The following is a 24,187-nucleotide window of genomic DNA, read 5'->3' as shown; positions in this document are numbered from 1 at the left end:
AATAGGTTGATTCCTACCCACAAATACAACTCCCCCTGCCTCATCTGCCAGTACGTTCACCAGAAAGCACCTAAGAATCAAAAGATGGCCCCTTTTAGCAGTCAGCAGTGGCTCACTGGGACATGCCATTCAGTGCACCTGTTGAATAGGTTATTTTTTCTACGTGAGTATCAGTAAGTCTTTTGTCAACTACTGAGACAAATACAGAACAAACAAGGAAAATCAAGTTACTTACCCCAAGTCACTTGCTTAGTGACACTGCTGAGGCTGGGATGCCCGTCTTCATTTCTGCGTGCTACTACTAGGTGACATCCGTCTGTGAGAGTGGCTCACATTGGAGCAGAAGTCTCAGGCTCCTTTGTGAAGGGTCTTACCATAGGGAGGACTGAGCCTCCTGGGGGTTGAGATGGGAATGCGGTTCTTCGTCGATACCTTTGACATCAATGGGTCGCTGATGAAGCATCCCGCTTAGTTCTCTTTTAAAAGCTACTGACCACATAATAAGCAGTGTTCCCTAAAATATGTGTGTGGATGTACTAAACGGCGTCAAGTAAAGAATGTTCCATGTTCAATTACGTTGGGAAACTTGCAGAATGGAAAGGTTTGTTTACACCAGGGGTACTCAGAGTCTTTAATGTTCTAATGTACACCAGGAGCCCGAAAGAGCCTGAAGAGCCATGTAATGATCTCTGAAGATATCTGATGAAATCTTTAGCATCTGACAGACTTAAGGGGAGCATTGCTGGAGCCAGCGAAGAGAGGGCACATGACCTTCAAATCATTTATTTAATAACCGAAATGAGAAAATTATTTTTCGGCAAGTTGGGAATTCCAAATTAAGAGAACCATATGGCAGTTGCTGAAGCCTTGCCCAGAAAACTGACCTGTTCAACAGTTTGTCAAGCCATTGACCTGATAAAATGGTTAAGGTAGCCATTTTGGTCTTCTTCATAACCAAGTTGGCCATTTGACATCAGGGGTGTTAAGCAGCAAATGCCTGTGAGAGTCACAAGGAATGCCAAATTGACTGCCATCAAGATAGAGCCATCCCATAGATCATTTAAACACAGATTCAGAATTTAGAATTCCTGGCCATGACATTCCGAACTACGATCTATAATGACGATGCTTTCCGTGGCACCCACTGACTAGGCAAGACCAGACTCCAGGGCTCCCTGGTCAACTCTTGCAGCCTCTTCTCAAGTAAAGGACTTGAGCAAAACAGTGGCCCATTGGTGGGAATATCCAGAGAGCGCCACAGGTCTTGGCTGCGCCTTCTTAGCCAGACTGATCTGTCAGAGACTAACACTCCCAAGAGTTGTAGATTTAATCCTTCCCCCTTAGCAGCAGGAAGGTGACGATACTGATGTGCACACAGTGCACAGGCTGGGTCTAGCCACGGTTATTAACATGTGCTGGATTCACTTAACATCTAGCCTGGGTTATGGGGTTTTCCAGCTTCCAAGGATTATTTGGAAAAGGACCCTGGAAGAGATACTTTTAGGTGGCCCTATGGGACATAGACTTCAGGTCACATCTTGATCTTGAGAGCAGGTGGAGAGATCTTGGAGACTGTTCCTCCAAGAAAGACTGCCAGCAAGAAAGCTGCTGTGGTCGGAGGCCTCCTCTTGTAGAGGCTAAACCCTGTTATCATCAAACTCAAGGGCATTTTAAGTACCTGCGTGTGTGAGACTAAGTCATACATACACATGGCCCCTCTCTCCCGCCATCCACTCTCTCTTTCTTTGAGAAATCCGTTTGGGAGGGGGAATAAGGAATCATGAATTTTCCTCAGCTGCTTTTGCAAGCCTTACAGAGGAAGAAACACCAAACACATCACAAAGACACACACAGATCAAAGCTAACATGTGCTCAGAGTACGAAGGTTGGTGGCACTTCAGCAGTCTGCAAAAGGAAGCTTCCCAGGCCATATCTGACAGTACTGAAGTCACTTTCTGCAATACCAGCCTAGAACCTTGTCCTTCTCACTGGAGAATGAACTGCGCAATCAAAAGAGGGAAGAAAGTGTCTCTTTACGGGAAATAGGCCACTTGCTCCAACGCGGTTCCCAAAGGCAGAACCAAGCTTCATTTTGCTGCCATGGTAACAGCATAAAACTAGCAGAAACAGAGGGAAAGACCTGTAAGGCAAGCTGGCCATGTAGGTCCCCACCAAGGCCTTCTCTGGTGCTACTTACCAAAGTCTGGCTTGGTGGTGTGTGCTGAGCTGCTATGACCCTCTTGAAGTCAGTCTTGGCGGCCACCGTTCTGGAATGCGTACCTGTTGGCAGCCTCATTCCTTGCTCCTCAAACTCTCTCCGTGGCCGGGTGGGGAATCTTCACCACCCCCTCCTCTGAACCCACGGGTATCATTTGGCTTTTCTTTTAGTCAAGGGGCGAAGTTAGAGCTCAGTGGTTTGGAATCTCAGACTGTCCAGGGTCCGTTGTTGTTGACTACGCCACACACCCATCTTTATATCCTTGACCTCATCAAAGTTGAGCTCATTTGCACTGAAAAGGCGTTGAGGGACTGTGATTTGCACAGGGTCATGAGTTAACATGGTGATTGTGCAAAGCCCAGGGGAGGCTCTGATCATGTGTTGTAAATTCATGTGTCTCCTAATACCGTAGGCCCGGAAGTCCCACCGGAGTGGCCAGTTAACGGCTTTTTCAGCAGTTCTGGCTACTTTCCGTGGGTTTATAATCCTGCCTTTTGCCTTTGCTCCAAGAAGTCCCTAGTCCACTCTGGGCCTGGGCGGGAGGTTGGGCTGTCAGCATCCTTTACGGCCCAACAGGGTCTATGTTCCACAAAGCTCACTTCTCTTTGTCAGAGGAGCCAAGCCTGTCCCCATCAATGACGTAACCCTAAGATGACCCTCTTTATTCCCACCCTCTGTTTCCTACAGCCTGGAGCATGCAGGAAACTTGAGCAAAGCTTCAAAAATCCATATCCCCCTACAGGGAGAAGTGAGTGGGGAAGAAGGACGGAGCTCCGGCAAGCACACTCAAAGATCTTCTATGTTAGGGGGAGCCATTCTTTGGATGGAGTGGGATCACAAGGCAGAGAGGTCACAGGTCTTCTACCACCCATGTAGAAATAGCTTTCCTGGTCGGGTTGTGCTTTAAGGAGAAAATGAGGCCAGGTCACTCTGCAGAGGTTTTACTCTTTGTGGACAAAGAAACGGGACCCAAATCCTATCCAAGCAGGCTTCTGAATCCTGATGTCATTTCAGAAGCATGCCCATTGCTAACACATCTCCTTCAAGTCACTTGTGAGTTCAAGTAGGGTTGAAGGAGGAATCTGATTTAGCTCCGAAAATACACTGTCAGAGCCAGGCTGAGGTTCTCCTGGGAAGTGGGAAGCAGAGGGGGCGGTAACCGCAGGATCGCTAGAGGCAAGAAAAGGCAGAACCAGAGCTTTCCAAGGAAACCTGAGGCTGCAAGTAGCTTCACCCACATCAACCAGGATTAAAGAGCAGGGCTGGAGTGGGCGGGTATAACAGGCAGAGGGTAGCAATGGAGTCCAAGATCAGCACTGGACATTGCAGATGCAATGCCAAGCTCCGGCAGTTTCTAGTCTGCCTCTCTCCCTCCCCTGTCAAGCTCAAGAATTTTCTCCTGGTCTTCCAGGGAAGCCTCGGGGGAGATAGGCCTGCTCTCCACTGTCTCATTTCTTCTTTGTTTTTCCTTCCTGCCACCTTCATTTCACATTTGGCATCAGAGTCACACGAAACAACTTGTGTGCAAGTCTGGCTCCAGTGCACGGGTCAGCAAGCGCGGAAGAAGGGAGGCTCTACTCTGCCTAACCCACGACTAGTTTTAGCTTGGAAAGCTACGCACCAATGGACTCCTTCTGCATGGATCGGCTCTCTTCTGTGCTTGCTCTGGGGAACCAAACCTGCCCTGGCTGCCTTCAGCTTGTAACCGAAACCCTTGAGTGTTTGCTCCATACTGGCTTTGGCCTGAAGGAACTAGGACACATTAAAATGAGAGGTGCCACACCCTAGTGTTCTGCGGCAGCTGTTGCACCTGGAGGTAGAGCGAGCTGGGGGTGAGGTTGGAGGTGGGGGGGACTTGGCTGCAGGGAAGAAATCCCCTACAAGAGAGGAAGCCCCAAGACCAGCTTCTTAGTTTCCCAACTGAAGCTACTTAGCATCTATTCTTTGCTTGGATGAGAAGCACATGGCAGAACTGCGACTTCTCAGGAGACCTCTAAATGTGGTTCCAGAAGGGAGCTAGGGCTGGTGTCTGAAGGACCATAGCTTGAGGTGGACGGTAGGAAGCTATCATGGTGAAGCCTCCAGGAGCAGAAAAAAAAAACTGTTTGGGGGACAAAAGAGTGACCAAGAGCTACTCTGAGCTCGGGCATACCCTGAGGTGTCATTGGTCATAAACTATGGAAATAGAAACCCCAAGTAGTTGCTGAACTTTTCTGAACCTCGGTTTCTTGTGGATAGAAAGTTCTGGTTCTGCGTAGGTGTTTCCTATGATAAACGAAGCAATGATTGTGAATGCTCATTGTGAGCCTAATTTGGGGTGTGTAGCACTCAGTCCCATGACCTGGCCATACAATCTCATGATGCACAAACTCTATATACTGTGCCACTTAATGGTACCCAGTAGAGGAAAGATATAGTTCAGTTCCCCAGCCTCGAATACACTCAATTGTCACCTCTCAAATATCCCTCCAGAATAAAGCTCAGAAAGTAACCGGCAAGCATACTGGACTCATTGGTTATCCAGGTACGAAGGTCTACGGCAAACTCTCATGGGGTCAGATCATATGCTTAAGACCAAGAAAGCCCCTATGAAGATCTGCCAGTGAGCTCTGAACCCCAAAAGTTTAGAAACTGCAGCTCTGGCTGGTGATACTCCTTAGGTCTCCAATCTGGGAACCTTTCTGGATTGAGCTCTGCTCTGGGGGTACCCTGTGACAGCTCTGCCTGACCCCAAGGTCTAATACAGAGAATTAATGGCACTTTAATACCTAGCAGAACACTAAAGAAATGACAGGCCTCGAGACCAGATACCCTTTTCCAAACCCAGTCAGGTCCTTCCTCTGCCCAGCCAGTTTCCTGCACATCCCTGACATTCACTGAAGCCTCTGCCAACAACACTGCACATCCTCTCAACTCTTACTGAATCATCTCACTCATGGTACAGGACCTCATACTTCACAGGCAGATTAGAAGCTACCACACAAAGACTCCCTTATTTCCTTGCCCCTGAACCCCTGCACAACCCCATAGCCTCCTAATACATAAGAAGAGCTCTCATTCCACTCGCTAACACTAACGAACCCCTGGCCCCTCCAGCTTTCTCAGGGGTTAATCCCACCCACTATCTATGCTGTGCGTTGGCAGACCCTGTGCATGGGATAACAAAGATCTTAAACATCTCTCATGGAAAACCAAAGTTCTTGCTTGAATTCTCGCCCTCTTCCTTGGTCACAAGGATAGTCCCAAACACCAGACATCCTTGCCCTAATCCTTATATTCTAGAATATATAAACTGTACATGATATTCACTGGGAATATACAAAAGTGAGGAGTTACTGTAACCTCTATTGTGCACCAGGCCATTCCTACAGGCAAAGACTTACATTGAGGGCAGGAAGAATTCAAGCAGACTTGTGTAGGAAATACAGTGAGCGAGGTCGTATTGAAAGCACCAATCTCATCTCAAGAACCCTGTCATACATCCCACCTACCTTGGCTTGCTTCTCCTTTGCTTCTTATGAGATGGACCTCCAACAAGCCCTGATGAGACCCAGAGAAGGGTCCACAATCTACCTAGTTTTCTTTCTCTGGCCCTTGCTCTCTGTGCTTCTTACATATTGCTTGCTTTCCTCTTAAAGGAAGCAGATATAAAGTTCAGAAGACATTTTGACCTTTGTACTTATGGTGGCGACCAGGATCCTAGCTTGGCCAGTGAGAAATGCCAGCTCACCTTGGCTTTTGACTTTCAGTAGGATCCAGGGACTGCTTTTCCACTACCTTCTGGAAGCCCATGTGAGCCCTTCCAAGACAGCTGAATCACGGTGGATGTGTGTATGACTATGTATATGTGTGTGTAAAGTGTCTCTCTCTCGGTGCTAAGAGATTGGCCTAGAATCTCAGAGATTAACGTTTTTCTAAGTAAGTTCACAGAAAAGATAGAAAACTACTCTATCCTAGGGAAAACCCCACAGGCTTGCTTTTACATCAAACAGAAAGGCTCCCCCATTCCCGCTCCCAGATCCCTTTGCACAATAGCTCTGAAGAAAATACCTCAATGAGTCTTAGCTTCTCCAACAGCAGAAATCTCCCCAGGTATCAAAGACATCAGTAGCCCTAGGAGTGACTGCAGGAATCGAGTTTGAATCTTGCTTCTGCCTATCATGCTGTGTGATCCTGGATGAACCACTGAACCATCTCCGAGTACCTAATAAGATGAAGAAGCACTTCTTTGTAGAAATCCGAGGTACCTGGAGGAGTCTCCACGAACCCGACCAATGGGACATATTGTAAATCCCTCTTTGCTAGCAGAAGTGTACAAGAAATTTCCATAGGAAAGTAATATCAAGGTGGGAAACAAAGTGTGGGCAGCTCTGGCATGGCTACTTCTCGAATGTTCTCTGCGAAGCTTCCAAATAAGAGGTCTGATGCAGTCATTTCATTAGAAAATAAAGTGTTTATTAAGAAACTATACACTGAACACTCCTATAAGTCTCTGTGGAAACACAACGCCCCATTGTCATAGCACAAAGTGAAGAGATGGCAGAATAAAAGATGCTGTGACGGATGGAGCCTGGGAGGCTGGAAATGAGGTCATGATTTACAACAAGTAAAAACATCATCCTCAAACTTACTCCTTAAAGACACACTCAGGAGGAGATCTGAACCCAAGGGATCATCTGAGCATGACAGGGAAGAGTCCAACATGGAACTGTGGGGAGCTGGGGGATTGGGGCTAGAAGGGACTCAACAACTACATACCCCGGGGGGCCCTTGAGCAACCGTGAACCTAAAGTGACACTGGGAAGCCACTCCAGGTCCTGGGAAAGAATTGGAAAGCTCCGTGCTTATGGACCCCATGGAGGTATCTCTAGCATTAGTCTGGGAGCCTGACACGATAAACCATCACCGGCAGGCCCTAGAGAATATAACCCTTAAGTAAGACCTTTGCACTCAGGTAAACTTGCTGAATTTCCCAAATGCATATGCTCTGACTTCCAACTGTGCTGAAACACTGCACCAGAACATACGGGGTTTTTACTGAACACCATGTTGTCTCAAGAACTGAGCTTGGGGTACTCCATATTCTTTCCCATGGCAGGCACACCCATGGAACTGGGAGAGCTGGGCTAAGTCAAAAGTCACTCAGCCAACCTGGAAAAGCTTTATAGGCTCTGCAAATTTGTCTTTCCTATTACGTAAAGGACTATCAACCCCTTCCCTCTCCCCAGAGGGTCAAGGTGAAAATGGGGGAGCAACCCCTCTTTGGGAGAGGATGATGATGGCTATGGAGTAAGATATGAGAGAAAGCAAGCAAAGTAAACACACATATCGACCAGAGACCAGGATGACAGCCCATCGGTGCCATGAGAAGGGCTGGAGGAGGCCAGGTTTTACTTCTCTTCCCCTTCAGTTCATCTTGACCTTGGCAATGATGACTCCACTGGGTTCCAAAAGTTCTCAGAGTCAAGAATAAGTGGAAGCAGGGGGAGAGAGCCAATCCCGAGATCACGGGCTAGGAGGAAGGGTCTTGGTCCCTGATTCCCTTGGTCTCTTGTGGTCCTAGTAGGATGGCCAATTCACAGGCAAGACCTCCTGTAGCCAATGCTTGTCGGAACCGCAGCTCTAGGGACCCAGGTAGAGCCAGCAAAAACTCTTCCCAAAGAACTTTCTAACAGTGCGAGCCATCTCAAAGAGAAGAAGGAGGGGCCAAGTGTGTCCACAAAAAAGTATTTTTTTCTCCACACACACACATACACACAAAAAATAAAAATAAAAATAAACCAACAAAATGACTGTCTTCCATTCTTCCCTCCGAGACCTAATCTGTCGTCAATACTTGGGCCTGGCTCCCCTTCCTCTTACCGCGCCGTCTCCACCTCTGCTTAAGAGCCCTCTGTGACTCTTCCCCACTGGAGGTTGCTCAGGGCGACGAGGTCACTGAGAGGACAGCATGGAGATCCCACGCTTCCAAGCAGGAAAGTGAGACTGGAATGCGGCTGGACTTCATCAGGCTTTCTTGTGATGGTTGGGTCAAGAGAGTGGCTAGTGTGTTTAAAAGGTAGCTCCTGGTGCTTGGGTTTGTATTTTCTTTATTGGTTCTAGAGATGTTGGCAGGAGCTGCCTCGGAGGCCCGGAGAAAAAGGAGCACAGTGATGACTGGAGGGGAGGGGCAACCTGCCAGTGGTCCTTGGGGGCCACACCCATCTCAGTGGTGGCAAAGGATGCTGAAGCACTGGTGGCTTGTGCAGTTTCTACTTAGCATCCCTGGATCCAAAAAGAACAATGCCTAGAGCTTCCAAACTCTCAGAGGGCCCATCCTACCAAGGTGACATCAGAACAAGGAGGTTTAAAAGGAGTTTTTAAAAGCCATGACGTCCTTTGCTGAAATAAACATTGACATCCTCAACATAGATGCCATGGTTAAGAGGCTTGGAATGTCCGGAAAGGCTTATTGGATTCAACATAATTTCTCTGAAACCTATAAAAAAACAAAAAGAAAAAAACAGAAAAACAGAAAAAAGCAAAATAAAGTAAAAACCAAAACCCCCAAAGAAGATCAAAACTAAGACGGGAAACAGAGAGGGAACTTGAAAGGGGGGAAATCTAGAGCTATAGCTATAGATATATACCGGGAATAGCCAAAATGAATTGCCAGCAAAAGGCAAGGATGGGGTTTGCAGGTAACTTAAAACAAGTGTGCTCAGAAAAACACTCCATTTTGCTGGGGCCTTCACTGAGCTGAGAAAGGAAAGTGAGCATTTACATTACATTGGGAGTTTGGCCTAGGACTGTCATGGAAGAGGTAGAGACTAAGGGAATCTTGGTCTATAGCCATGATTCTGGGAGGAAGGAACCCTGGCAATGAGCTACTGGGGAGGCAGGAAAAGGGTGTGTGTGCACACTAGTATTCTCAGAGGAGGTGGGGAAGAAGGCTCGCTTTAGCAGAACTCAACATCTTTAGGGGTCTAGTTCAAGGAACTAAATTTCTTAACACTCTCAACTACACAAGGAGTAGGAAATGCTATACTCCCAAATCTGTGCCTGCTTTCTCCTTGGCTTCTCACCTTCTATTCCCAGGGCTATGAGAAGCTTAGAAAATGGCAGTTCAACTTCCCATAATTCCATGTCTTACAGGGGCCTAGTGACACTCTGAAAGAGTATGTGATACAGTTGACCACAAGGTCATAAGCTGCCTCAAGAAAAGAAAACTTTCTTGACAACTTGGTTCTTTTCTGGCCATATATCCAGGGACAGAATAGGATGTCCAGAGACATGGATATTCCCAATCAAACTCCAGAAAAGGGTTACTCAATCAATCCCAAATTGTAAAATTGCCTATTTATATATATGGGGGTGGGGAACAGAGAAACCCACCTTTCTGTGAAAGCCATACACAGGAATGGAGAGGGAACATCATCCACTTAAGTACTGGGCATACATGATGGGGAAAGACTAAAACAGAGTTCTATCATACTGAGACTTCCTCAAGCCTCCCTGCACAGGACACAGTATGATCAAAGCAGGGATGAGTCATTTTGGCTGTTTTGTTACCTCTGTCTGCAGGGAGTGAGATGAGTTTAGAAAAATAGAGAATGTTCCCCCTTGTTCATGATATAATGTTAAGAGAAATGTCAGTTTTCCACGAGCTATGAAAGCTCTTCTGTGCTGAACCCCAAGCAGGGGATCTCACATGTGACAGGGTAGGACGAGATGTCCAGCGGTCTGAGCAGGCTTCTGAGATGGTTCATGATGCTACTGTTTCTCTCTAGATCAGGGTCCCTCCCTTGCTTTCCAACATTCTTCACCTTAGCCTAAAGAAGCATCCTCCTCTGAAAGAGATTCTTCTCACTCAAGGGACTTGAGTACCAATCCCAACCTGGACACCTAGCAATAGCCTAGTCTTTGGAGACACATGGAGGTTAATGGGTCTTTGGGTCTTAAGAGTCAAAACTGGTCGGGGAGGGTCTTCACTTCATACAAAGATGTCAAAGGAGTCAACTCACCATGTGACCTTGGGTAGGACACATCCCCACTCTGGACCTCAGGTTCCTCATATATATAGTGAGTTGATGGGACTAGATGGTCTCTATTGTCCTTCAAGTTTAATATCCCATGATTGTCTATGTTTGAAAAGACCCCTGGCAGAAGAGGCAGATACAGGGGTTAATGGTCAGTATTAAACCCCAAGTGCAAAACCCTGGGAAAGTCTTCTTAAATGCACAATGCCAGAAACAGAAATCAACGGCTCACAGCGCCTGTATCCACACTGCTTTGCCTGATTCATTTTATGTATAAAATCTAATCATTTTCCTGAGTATCACATAGTGGCACTATCAAATTTGTCAAATTCATCAAATTGGAGTCAGGGAAAAAAGATTTGCCATCACCATAAATTTTGTCCAATCGTTTTTCTAACCTGTTTGCCCATCACTCACTCCCTTTATTAGGTTTAACACCCACCCCTAAATATTCTCACTGTAAATATCCTGGGTGCCACTTCTGAGCTAGAGGGGAAGAGTTTATGACTTGGGAGATGATGCTACTGGACCCAAGATCCCCTTTCTGGCTTTGTATCCCACAGAAGAGAAGTCCAAGAGGGAGACGATGTGATAGGAGTGGGGATGAGTTAGAGGGGGTGGCTCCTTACGGTCTCTCTTGTCCTTGTCAGGGCAGAAACCTTTGGAACAGCAGAAGTGACAGTTTCCATGGAGACTCTAAGGCAACAGGCCTCACCAAAGGTGATAGCTCTGCCGCTCCTGAGACATCTCTCCTCTAGAGACCATGCAATGTCCACGGGCTCAGGAAGGCTCCATGTCAGATCCTATATAGACCAAGGCCAAATCTGCCTCAGCCCCCGCCAAGGTCCCTAAAGCTAGCTGCCTCTGTAAACACGAACATTTTCCCATATGAGCCAGGATCTGGAGTTTGTTTTCTCTGGAACTCTGTCCCGGGTGGAGCCTTTCCAAGATTCTAAAAGCTGAAGCATGAGAGGCACCATTCCAAACCCCTGCGCCCCCCACCACACTCCTGAGAACAACCCAGAAAAGAAAGGGCAGACATAAGCTCAGAGGAGGGCAGGGAAGTCCTGGACCACAGGAGACGTAAGCAAAAGGCTAGATGGGCAAAGAGAGGGCTAGAGAGAGACAAACACACGCCCTGAGAAGGCCTTGTCCACAGGTGGCCCAACAAAAACTTTCTATCTGTCAGCGGCTCTCCCCAGAGTCATCAGGCACGAAGGAACCGTGGGTTCTCTGTAATTCAGAACAGAGCCTGGACATCAGGGATTGTCAAAGTCTGAGGAGCCAACCAGACATTCCAGGATTGCTCCAGGAGAGGAAAAGGGAGTTGTAAGGATGTGGGGAGGAGGAAAGGGAAGTGAAGCACCCGAAGGATTGAGCGAGAGGTTTGGGAACCCAACCCCAATGAACCAAGAACCAATTATATCTGCATGGCCAAGTCCTCCGTATCCTCAGCAGTAAGGCTAGGCTAGTTTACTACTCTAGCTGTGTAAAATGCGAAATAAAACCCAGAATCTCCAACCTCCCTGTTTCCCAGCACTTGTCTGAACCCCATGCATCTCTTCCTGCAGACGGACAAACAGCTACCTGCTTCCTAGCGTCTGTAGTGGCAAGCATCTTCCTATGTCTCCTGCCTTCTTTCTTCCTCTAACTCTGGAAGCTCAAGGGCCCCTCTTTCTGTTCCCCTTTGTTATCTCGCCTACTCATAAAGTACTTATCTTAGGCACCACTGGATAACGTTCCTATCTTCTCTATTCGAATGTATTTGTCACCCTAGAGTTGTTATATCACAAGAAGGAACTGAAATACATAGGGTTGTGGTGTTAAGCTCCTGGGTAGCTTACTAAAAGGGACGCGGAGGCCAAGGCGAGTCGGGAAGGAGGCCTACCCTACCCTAGTCAGCGTGTTATTCTTGCGGCAGTCTCCCCTCCTTTCTCCAGTGGTGAGAAGCAATAACTGCTACTGAGCCAGGATTCCAGCAGACCTAGGATAAAGAAAGAGCCTGGGGCAAAGCCCCTGTCAACAGACATACCACGGATCACCAAGGAATCCAAAGATTCATTATCACACCAGCCATTGGGTACACTTACTTGGTGATCCTCCAATATCCTAAAAATTGTATAGCATTAACTCAATCAGATTTTCAGAAATTTCTAATGTTATTTTATTTGAACTTGAATCCAGATTTTCTAAAATACTTGAAATGACCTACTTGTGGAAAAAAGGGCTCCTTACCGAAAACCAGTTCTTAAGACCAGGTGTTAGAGAGAAAGCCAAGCTAGGATTTTCTCCAGTGAAAGGAACCTGTCCCCTCCAATAATCCCTGGGCAGAGGATTCTTTCCTCACAAATTGCTTCTATATAGAGCCACATAGTCCCATGCATGCCACTTCTCCCATGGAACACGTCACAGACCAACTCTTCCCTGGATCTCCATCACTCTGGGAGGAACCTGTTGCTTGGATTAGGGCCTTCAAGTAAGGAGCCCCAAACTCCATCTCGACGTGAACCACACTTGGTATCACTTCCTGGAGTTCAGGCTAGGAAAGGTAAAAACTAACCTAGGAAGAAGAGGCAGGAGGAGTCTGGAGAGAGGAGCAATTTGCAGGACAGTCATGATTACAGAAAGCATGGGAAAGCCGACAGAAGATCCACTCAGTGCCCTGGCCTAGCCACTTTTCAGCTCTTTTGAAAACAGTCTATTATTACCATGTTATTATAGTATAACTATATTATGACCAAGAACTCACCTGTGTGTCTAACACCCTGTTTCTCCCCAGCAAAGCTAGCCCCTACTCTGGAGTGGACAACTGATACAGGCACTCCTTCCAATGGGCCGACTACAGCCAGATGATAGTATTGCTTTGCATAGTCTTTAAACTTTAAAATGTGACTGATTTTTGTTCTGTGAGACAAGGTCTCATGAAGTCAAGCCAGCCTCGAACTTGCTACTATATAACTGAAGAACGTAGCAGTTTAGAGGAGAGATGTCCCCACTGACTGGTGTATTTGAATATTTTGTCCCCAGCTGGTGGCACTCTTTGGGAAGGCTAAGGGACTTTTAGGAGCTGGAGTCTTGCTGGAGGAATTGTAGCACTGGAAGGGGCTTTTATTATATAGTCTCATTCCCTGTCCTATTCCCCACCCTCTCACTCGCTCCTTCCTGGACAAAAGTAAGGATCATGCGATCAGCCAGCTGCCTGCTCTGGCTGCAGTGCTCTTTCTCCCTAAGTGTTGCTATGCATTTGCCATACGATGGACTCTAACCCCCTGGAACTGTAAGCAGAGAGAGGTTCTTTTCTCCCTTCAACTGCTTTCTGTTGGATATTCTTCCTCTGCAATATAAAGGTAGAGACCTGCAGTCCTGATTCTTGTTGGCCCGCTCAAATGCTGAGATCACAGGCTTCTCGCACCAAGCCCAGCAAAACAGGATGCTTTTCCGTATTGGTGCATTAATTTTCATCTAGTAACTTCACTTGTTTTCATTGCTGCTTTATTTTCCTATGGCTCCAGGAATGGAACCGAGGGCTATTTGTGTGGCAGACAAGTATTCAACCACTGAGCTACATCCCCATTTATTTATTTATTTATTTATTCATTCATTCATTCATTCATTCATTCATTCATTATTTATTTATTATTATCCCCAATCATTTACTGCTTTTGAATTGATGGCATTCCTTGTGTTAAGGTTGCAAATTATTTTCTAGTTCTATCAACTGTTAGTTGTTTTCCTAAAGTCAGAATAATTGTCGTGATAAAAGTCTACACACCTGTGAGAGCAACGCTCTGGTACACAGCTAGCAATATTCCTGCCAAGGGCCAAATAGAAAATATTTTAGGCTATGGAACTTGTAGAGTTCTTTTTGCATCTACCAAATTCTGCTACTGTGACCTGGAAGCAGCTACAGACAAAAAGTAAACAGAACACGCTACCCACCCCCCAAGAAACTCCATTTGCAAAAGCAGGCAGGGGTCAGGCTGGCAGGGTTTACTCCCTCTGCTCTAGAGCTTTGTTGCTCAGATCCAGCAGGGGAACCTGAACCAGCAGCTTTCGCAACAGCTGGGAGAAGCAAAGGTGTTTCCAGATCACTGAATCAACATCTGCGTTTTAACAAGCTCTTCGTGTGATCCTGGCGCACGGGAACATTGGAGAAGCACATCTTTCGAGAATGTTCCTTTGGAGTATATAAATCCTGAGCTCCACTCTACGGCCGAGTATTTTCCCCAAGTTCATAAAACTCACATTCCTGCGATCACTAAGTGGATGAACATCTTGCCCTGAAATTCCAAACCCGATATTATTGGACAGTTGTCCTTCCTAACTGAAGAGTAGTAGCTAGTACTTTGTAATCGCAACATGAATTTCTGAGATAAAAACACAAGTGTTATCCTTTTCTCATTGCTGAGAACTCTTATTTATTCTGTATGCAAATTCTCTGTTGGCCGCACTCACTGGAATGTGTTCTCTTGGTCTAGCATTTGTCTTTTAACTTTGTATAAAGGTCAATGGTTTGAAGGAGGTAAACTAATGTAGTCAGACGCTGGGAGTGTTGGTACATGCTTGTAATACCATCACTCTAGCGTCTGAGGCAGAGGCATTGCAACAAGTGACAGACAAGACTGGGCTACCAAAAATAATCATGTGCTCAAATGTATCGATCTTTCATTTTGTGTTAGTTATAATCTATTTCAAGGACTATTTCCCTTCTCAACGTCAAATCACATTCTCTTATTAAATGCCTATTCTCCATACAAAAGAATTCTAAAGACTTTATGCGGGGGGCTCTTCCCTCAAGGATGCGGGACACGCTGTTCTTGGTGAATATCTCAAGTGTGAGGAAAAGGGGAGTTGTGCAAATTTCCAGTAAAAAAAAAACCAGCATCCATCCTTGCAGAAGATCAGGGCTAGCATCCCCATGGTCACTCAAATGTTGTTAAGTATATATTTTGACATGTTGTGATAAGAATAATACTGCCTCTCTATGTTATTCCTCCCTCAACACCAGCACCCCTGTTGATAAGCCTACAGTGTTAGACATTCTTCAATAAACCTGACCAGAGAGGTTAGAGAGACTTGGTCACTAAATGCAGTTTGGTCAGAAAAGAAGGCCCTGGGGCAGGGATCATGAAATCAGAATAGCATTGCCTTTGCTTAAGGGGACTGGACCAGCACTGGCTTCTTGGTGCTCGTGAGTGTGTACTGATAATAGAGAACGACTCCAATGGGAGAGGCTGAATGACGGAAGAACACGGACAATTCATTGACTATTGAAACTCTTCTGACAAACGAAAACTACTTTAAAATAAGAAGCCTGCTGAAAACAAACGTTTTTCTTTTAAACCTCATGTTATTCGCTATTTTGTGGCTGACATGAGATAAGTTACATTAGCTTTTGAATTGTTTCTCCCTTGCATGCTAATTTACAATGGCATACAAAAAAATCCAGATTTCCATACCTCTCTGCTGTGCATCCAACTATCCAGTTACTGTAGTTTTGTAGTAAGCATGGCCTCGAATTCCCGAGCCTCTTGCGCTAAGTTCTCAAGTGCTAGGCTTACAAGTGTGTACCCCTATGTTCAGCAAAACAGGATACTTTCTTATGTTGCTGGCTGTAGCTTTCATTCGTTAACTTTATGTTTGCTGTCTCATTTAATGCTGGAAATGAAATCTACAGCCTATATACATATTATATGTCCATGCCTGTATTTTCATACTCATTTTATACTCATTACTGTCTTATATTTATCCCATAATAATATTGGAGTTGGCAATCTCTTGTTGTGTTTATACCTTTTAATGTATATGTTTTATTTTATTTCATTTTGCCAGATGTTATTTGTTGTAAGTTAAATTTTTCTGATTGTGTTTAGGTAATATGCTTTTTGCTGTTCTTAAAACATCTGTTTGTTTTGTGGGGGAAAGGGCATGTGCCATGGGACTTATGTGGAAGTCAGAAGGTAACCTATGAAACTAAATACTCCCCTTCTACCATGTGGGTTCCTGGGATTGAACTCAGGTCACCAAACTTGCCACCAACTCCTTAACCTGCTGTGTCATCTCATTGGACACTGTTCTGATTTTTAGATAGAGTCTTACTATGTGACCCAGGCTGACTTGGAATTTAGTGTGAAGCAAGGCTGGCTTTGAACTTGTGGCCCTTTGCTTTCACACTCCTGGTGTTGGCGTTACCGAAGTGTAAAGGTAGAAATGTACTTATGTTCGTTCATCTATTATGTTTTATCAATTTTGTAAAACACCTTAGTAAGTTGAAACAGTCCATTTACAAATAACCCTTTGATATTCTATACTGAACATACAGTATTCATAGTGAGGACCGTCAGCTCTCTCTTCCCAAGACTTCTTTTTCTTGTCATACTGTATTACCTAAGATTTGTAGATTATTTTTGTATGAAAGTCAAGTCAGTAACCACCCTTATCATTGGATATTTTATGTATTTTATAATTTTATATTACAGTTTACCTTGAGAATGGGAAAAATTTTCTGATTTTCTTCTACATTTTCTCCCTTACCAATCTCCTGCACTTTCTTTTATTTATTTATTTACTTACTTATTTAAGATTTCTGTCTCTTCCTCACCACCGCCTCCCATATCCTCCCCCTCTCCCAATCAAATCCCCTTCTCTCATCAGCCTGAAGAGCAGACCGGGTTCCCTGCATTTTCTAATTTGTTGCTAATGTTGCTTCCAGGTAGCCTTTTGGAGCTTTTGAAGAAAATCCCATATTAGCTTAGCGCCCCTACAGGATGATACTGGGAATACAGCACAACAGCTTGAACAAGAGTGCCTTACCTAACAGGCAGAATCTCTGTGGTTCCAGAGAGGAGAACATTATTCTCTGGGGGGAGGCAACTGGGGCGGGGACAGTTATTCCATATACTAGCCTGTGTCTCTAACGCATAGTTTTGAGAAGAAGCTCCTATTCTGATCTCTGGGCAATCTGAAGCATGTGCATTTCTGAAGATCTTTCCGGAGATAAATACACATATTTGTCATTATGTTTGCTTCTAGACTTTGGCCACATCACAAGAACAAATGGTCCTCTGCTCATCATCTTTTATTTTCTATATCGTTTCTGGTCGCGAGGTTATTTACTTGTTTTGCTGGCCAGCCATGTCTCCTGTTTTCTGTTATTGCTGTATAGTTGCTACAGAGGAGGTACACTAAGCATGAACTTACTGTACCATCTGGATCAAAGCCCAGTCACTTTGTTTTCTTTCTGCATGCAATGAAAAATGTATTTCCTTGGTAACAAAATTAACTGTTTTCACTGATACTTTCCATCCAATCTCCTTTCCCGTTAAAAACGCTCTCAGGGCGACAGCTGAAACTTGGCACACTTCACCAAGCTTATGTTTTCTTACCACCGACTCCTCCTTTAGGGTCACTGCTTGGGGACATATAAACACGTTCCCTAGACTCCATCCCCTTTCCTTAGTTATCTGTATCTCCAGCATTTTATCTCATTCCTAATCTGTTTCTTCTGTTTTTGGAAATCTACTTATGGTCACCTCTACCTTTTGGGGTGCCCATGCAACAAGTTTCTAACCTAATAAAAATAAAACACAAAGCCCTACACATCACTGTTCCGTTCTGAGACATCCTACTTCCTTAATTCATTTAAGGACCAAGATTTCTCACAATTTACTTCCAACCCTAATATCAACTATTACTGAATAGTCACAGTTTCTCTTACATAATGCGAACTCCAGATTCATAGAAAAGACACAAAAAACTTTAAAGATTACCAATGTTGAACCCATGACCAAATTTCTCCGCTCTTCTTCAACTTGATCCTGCCGCACAGTGTGGCTTTCTGACTCCCTAATGCCTAACAGTGCACAGCTTCAATCAATTTCTGTCTTCCTTTCCATTGGCTTTTCTACTTCACCCACTCTTTGTGGTGGCTTCTCAAGGATCCTCTTACCCTTGGAGACTCAAAGTTTTGTTGGGCAATCACCAATACCCCCAGTAGCAGCAGCATTGAGAGCAGAAGAACTAGGAGAATTCAGGAAGTGCTGAATCTTGGTCTCTACCCAATCAAAACAAATCTCCATAGGGGTCTGCAGAGTCACATACTTAAAGTCAACGCCACCCTTAAAATTACCCAGACACAGACAATTGGGACCATCCTCACTTCTTGCCAATGTCTTCCTTATCTCCTATATTAAATATTAGGTTTCCCATATTTATTTTGTAATAAATGTACACATTCCAATCCTCGCTTTGTAAAAGAATAACACAAAGATCTGGAGACAGACTGACCTGGCTTCTCAAATCCCTGTTCTCTACTGCCTATCGACTAGATGTGACGGCAAAGTCTTGAGTAAATTATTGAACTTCTCTGAGCCTTAATTTCCCTTCTGTTCCATGAGGATATTATTATCTATGCCATAGATGCTCCTATAAAGAGAAACAAGAGCACTCACATCCACAACTGGAACACGGCACATTTTACCAAGGGCCGTCGCATGCTTTCTCACCGCCCACTCTTACTCGAAGGTCACTATTTGGGATCTTCTTATCACGCTTCCCAGATTCCATTCAATACCTGAATTCATCTCGTACATCGGTATCTAATTGGATCAGGAAGACAGCACATTTAACGTCCATCACCCTGTTCAGAAGCTGTCTGTGAGAAAGTGCCCTGTATCTCCCCAGGCCCCAACACACACAAGAACAGGCTGCCACTACACTCGCACCGTACCCTGTTTTCATCAGCTACCCCAGCTTTCTCCTCTCTTTCCCTATTCACACCTCTGGTCCAGGTAAACTTAACTGACCACACCTGGACCTTTCCGTTTCTACCCTCACTCCTGTGGAATGCCAACATCCTAGCCACTTAGTTTCGAGCTTATTCTACTTATCCAATTCCTACTCAACTTTTAAACCATCTGGGGTCACTTTCTTTAGATCGTCTGGCAGTGACTTTTGAATGTCTACATTATTTGCTCCATTGTCTGAAACCATTTTAAATATATACACAGCAATGGCAATGAAACTTTTCATATGTTTCCTTCTCACTTCTCAAACAGTTTTTTTTTTAATAAATAAAACTTTATGATCAATATCTATAATCATTTACACCTGCCCAGGCAACAAGTTCAATGCCATCCACCGAATTCCTCATATACTTTCTCTAGCATCCTTATGTTACGGGGATGGTTATGGCACCCAGTTTGTAGATGGGAAAACTAAAGTTGGAAGGACTCAATAGTTCAAGACAAGTCTCCCTTTAATAAAATGCAGAACCAGGATTAGAGGCCAGCCTTTCTCATCTTAGTTCCTCTGCTCTTAAACCCTCTGCATATTATGCAGAAGAAAAATTAAACCTCTCTATTTCCTATAAGATAAGCCATATTTTTAAAGAATAGACTTGTTTTGTAGAACTATGTGATTTGATTTCTGTCTCTATGTGAATCTATGTAACAATATAACACATTATTCTCAAATCCTACTTTACTATCTTGACATTTGAAAACAATTTGAGGGATCATAAATGATTACTATGCTAGCCTCAAAATAACCTTGTGAAGTATGTAAAAAATGTTACCTTACTATCAACACTTTCTATATCCAACTTGATTGTACAACCCTAGAACCAAAATCTTCAAGTCCTGCCTGGTACCCCAGGATGCCTGACTTTTCCTGAGGTCATGGCCATAGTGTTCAGAATGTGGTCAGCAAGAGGCCAAGGCCAGAGTCTAGCAGGAAATGTAATCAATAAAGTCCAAATCCTAGCCGGTATCAATTTTAAGCAGATTATCTTAGAACAGGGCCTGGGATAATAGAATCAGAGTGCTGGCACATTCCAAATTGACAGTCCTAAAAATTAAATAGCATAAACCTACACATTGCTTTACTGGTTCCAGAGTCCCTTGATTAGAGGGAACAATGAAATTAATGAAGATGACCAAGAAGGGGAAGAAGGGGGAAGAGAGATCTACAGACACATGTCAGGAACAACATCTATTGGGAGGTTTTCTTTTGACCTTCATTTAAAAAAGAAACAATGAGAGCACACATAGACAGAAACAATATCCATTTCGGGAGGGGATGCAAAGACCTAGATTAAACTCGAAATATTAGGGCTAGGCTTGCAGTTAAGTGGTGGATCATTTCCCCCAGCATGTCCAAGGCCCTGGGTTTGATCATCAGCAACATAAAATAAACGTAACCATAAATGGCCACTTCATTATGCCTACCCACTTGCAGAGGACCTACGTGACCCATGCTGTGAGGGGCACAGAGCCTGAGTACCTGTGGTCCCTATAGAACTTGAAACAGACACCTACGCAGGCCCTCAAAGCCCTGCTTTCACGGTGCCTCAAACCTCCTCATAACTGGGGGCCTCTGATGCCCATAAACATGTAGTTGGGAAAAGGGAGACAGAAAAATCAAACAAGGAAGCAAAACTTGTTAGCAAAATAATCCTCTAAAATCCATGGCTAAGAGTGTGAGAGCAGCCCATCTTCAAGCTTCCTGGAGGAACACCCACAAACAACTGAGTATCAGCCTTCCGGGAGCCACGGGAAAGAAAAGAAAAAACTTCATAGCTCACTTGGGTTCAATGGCAAATAATTGTGATTGGAGAAATCTGTGTGTGGCATCTAGAAAGGTACCCACCCACAGTTAAGGGAATTTAGTAAAAGAAAACAACAACCACGTGATCACAAGTGGGAGAAAGATGAGGTGAGAAATATGGAAAGGTATGGGGATACAATCCCAAAGCAAGGCAGGGGTACAGCATGGAAAAGCAAAGCAAGTCGACGGTGGTGACTATTATGAGTGCAATGACCCCAAGAACTCGGAATGGGACTTATTTAGAAACAAGGTGGATATAATCAGTATTGAATAGAATTCAACATAGACTGTTTCCTTGATAAAACATAATAAGCCAGGGGAGATCTGGACATGTGTATATACACACACCTGCAGAGAGAGAGAGAGAGAGAGACAGAGAGAAAGAGACAGAGAGAGAGAAAAACAGAGAGAGAGAGAAACAGAGAGAGACAGAGAGAGAGAGAGAAACAGAGAAAAGCAGAACAAAACAGAGAGATATAGAAAAACAGACACAGAGAGGCACAGACAGAAACAGAGACATAGGAAGAATACTATATAAGCATGAAGGGGGAGATCTGGGTAAGACATTTTCGAGTTGAGAGATGCCCAAGACCACCAGTAAAGCATCATAAGCTGGGAGACAGCTGGCGTGGAGTTGCTATTCCAACCCTGAATGGAAATGTGACTCTGCTACTACACTGCGTTTGCTTCTCCTCCCTGAAACTATGAGATGTGAAATTACTTCTGCTCTAAAATATGGTGCTTTGCTACGGCATTTCTAGAAAACGAAAAGAGGGATGACATTCCCAGAAAAGCAAGGTGTATAATTTCCCTGGAACATAAAGCAGGAGTCGAGCGAGAAGTAGGAAGAGGCTTAGTGGTGAAATCAGGACCACTGTGTAGGGCTATGGGTCCTCTCCTAGAAATGGGGCATCACCAGCCACGGGACTACACTGCAGCTACACAGTGCAGAGATGTTAGAAGCAGGAAGTGGTACAAATCAATAAACAGAGAGAGAAAGACTGACAGACTGAGAGGTCGGCAGAAAAATGAAGACAGATGCATGATAGGTCAACAGATAGAGACATGACCATGACAGATGCGGATGAAATAATGCATCTTCAGCTGATGGCAACGGTTTGTCTGCTGCACGTGCTAAAACGGTTCCCAGCTGCTGAAATATGTTACCTGCTTTTAAAAACAAACAATGCTGTGGAAATTTGTGTGAACAAAAGCCCCATAAATTCTCACACCATACCCAGAGCGACCCAAGACGATCCCGCGGAGGCAAATTCACCAACTGCCCTCACGCACCATGCACCTCCACCCTGCTACAGGGGAGGTGGAAATGGCCAGAAAACCACAGAAAAAAAGCTTGCGTTTTTCTAAATACAGCGCAGAATGAGTGGCGGAACATTCCTGGGAGCTAAGTGCAGTAGCGAACCAGCCTCCTTCAAGGGAACGCCATGCATAGGATGAGAGACTACAGAACTGATTAATTTGGAGCAGACAACGAAGACTCTCAAGAGTCTGGGCAGTAGGTGAATCCTGAAGGATTTAGAAGACAGTGTGGCTTGAGAGCGTGGACCGAATGGAAGGGGGAAAAAGGAAAGATTAGCAGAACCTAGGCTGGGCTGGGCTGCAGAGAGTGGGGGCCAGCCACCAGATCATAAATATCTTAGGCTTTGCTGAGCCATACGGTCTCCATTGCAACTGCTCAGCTCTGCCATGGCAGTGTGAAAGCAAATCTTCAGGCAATGGGGAGTGAATGAGAGTGGCTGGATTCCAGTTGACTTTATTTATGGACACTGAAATTTGAATTTCATGTAATTTTCACATGTTAAAAAAGAAGATTCTTCTTTTGAATCTGTCCAACCATTTAAAAATGTAAAGACCATTCTTAGCTTAGCTTGAGATATATATAAAAACAGACAGTAGGCACTATTGGACCCGGGCACTGCAGCTGCTGACACTTGGTTTTAAAGGTGGCTGTACCAGAACGGACAAGCAATAAAGCAGTGATGAGATTACCGGAGAACCCAGAGAGAGGATAGTGGAGCAAGCCAAAGGCAGAATTTATGCAAATCTAAAAGCCGACAATTGATTAAATGTAGAAGGGGGAAGAGGAAATAGGGTCTGGGACTCTTTTCCAAAATTCTCCAGTGTGAATAGCAGTAGGATCGTTAATAAAATTGCAGGACTCAAATAGCAGCCAGTCGTAAGTCAGCACGGACTGCAGAGTACATGCCTGCAACCCTAAGTATATCAGTACTTAGCATAGGCATTGGGAACCTTAAACCAGGGCTTTAAGACCCGGGCAGCTCCCAGTTTGGAACACTATAGCCCAGAGCCTGCTCTCTCGACTTGGTAACACCCAGTGGAAGAACCAAGGCTGGTCCTGGTTTATGCTAGGAACTTTGACGTTTTGTATGAATTCTTTGTATTTTCTACCATCCTTAACATGCCTGCTACTTCGAGCAGCAGACAATAAAGACAGTCCAACGCAGTCAGTGCTCAGTGGCCCATTTCCTCTTCTGTATTTGGTGATGGCAACAGCTGTCTTGACTGAGGAGCTTAGAGCAAAATGTCATTCCTGTGATTGATGTGGCAGCAGATAAAGGGGCAAACTCTCGGTAACACTTGGAGGTGGTGGTCACACCCAACTCACACCGCAGTGAACTCAGCCTTCCCCATCTGCATTACAGGGGTGGTTTTCCTTGCCCTGGAGGCCGGAGAAGCTGCAGAGATGTGTAACATGGCCACATCAGTTTTAGAGTGGCAAGGGCTTTGTGCTGTCGCTTGCTCTTCAGGACCTAGGGGGGTTCAGGAAGTGGATGCCAGTTCCTGGCCACGCGCAACACAAACCGCACTCAGAATCTAGAAGGGACCTGTTGATAGTGCGTGGCCACATAGTCACGCATGATCTGGGGAAGAAACTAAGGAGTGAGAAGACCAGAAAACAATGAGTTCAGCTCCGCAGGATCTCTCCGATCTAGTCTACAGCTCCTTTCAAGTTCCCAGGCAATGAGGATGTGAGCACAGGAACAAGGAATTAATGGCTCTGTGTGGCCCTCTCTGACTTGGTATCCCACTGCACCGAGAGGTCATAGAAAGTACATGCCTTGAATACCTGCGCAAACAGGGCACTTGGATATTGAAGGGCAGGATGATTGCTTGTAATAGGAATGTTGACTGACTGATCATGTGTTTTCATTCCAAATCCCATATCCCCTCCCTGTTTCACACACAAAACACATGGCACACCTTGTGTAAATACCACGGCCCCAAAGAATTTGAAAGTCTGAGCTAGTTTCATACTATAAAGGCAGTCACATTCTTGCCCACGGTAAAGGCCTTACATTTTTCC

General features: G+C 44.9%; 1 protein-coding gene across 3 annotated transcripts in view; it reads right to left on the bottom strand.

The window, feature by feature from the left end:
• The window catches only part of Ntrk3 (neurotrophic receptor tyrosine kinase 3), a 367,393-nt gene that overhangs the window by 105,160 nt on the left and 238,046 nt on the right, over nt 1-24,187 (bottom strand). The window contains exons 13-14 of one of the 3 annotated variants that reach the window (XM_050154043.1): nt 10,222-10,356; nt 6,663-8,696 (exon numbers count right to left, since the gene is read on the bottom strand). The exons of 1 other annotated variant lie outside the window; for it this stretch is intronic. In XM_050154043.1, coding sequence (XP_050010000.1) covers nt 8,578-8,696; nt 10,222-10,356 — 254 coding nt within the window. In that variant the 3' untranslated portion in view covers nt 6,663-8,577. Of the gene's footprint in view, nt 1-6,662; nt 8,697-10,221; nt 10,357-24,187 lie in introns of those variants that run through there. One more of the 3 variants, XM_050154045.1, reaches the window with a different exon arrangement.

Source organism: Alexandromys fortis, unplaced genomic scaffold (assembly GCF_014885135.2).
Source record: "Alexandromys fortis isolate MF-2015 unplaced genomic scaffold, M_Fortis_MF-2015_v1.1 scaffold_86, whole genome shotgun sequence".
Taxonomy (NCBI): Eukaryota; Metazoa; Chordata; class Mammalia; order Rodentia; family Cricetidae; genus Alexandromys; species Alexandromys fortis.
Note: the sequence above shows the minus strand (reverse complement) of the source record. Positions and strands in the feature narration are given on the sequence as shown.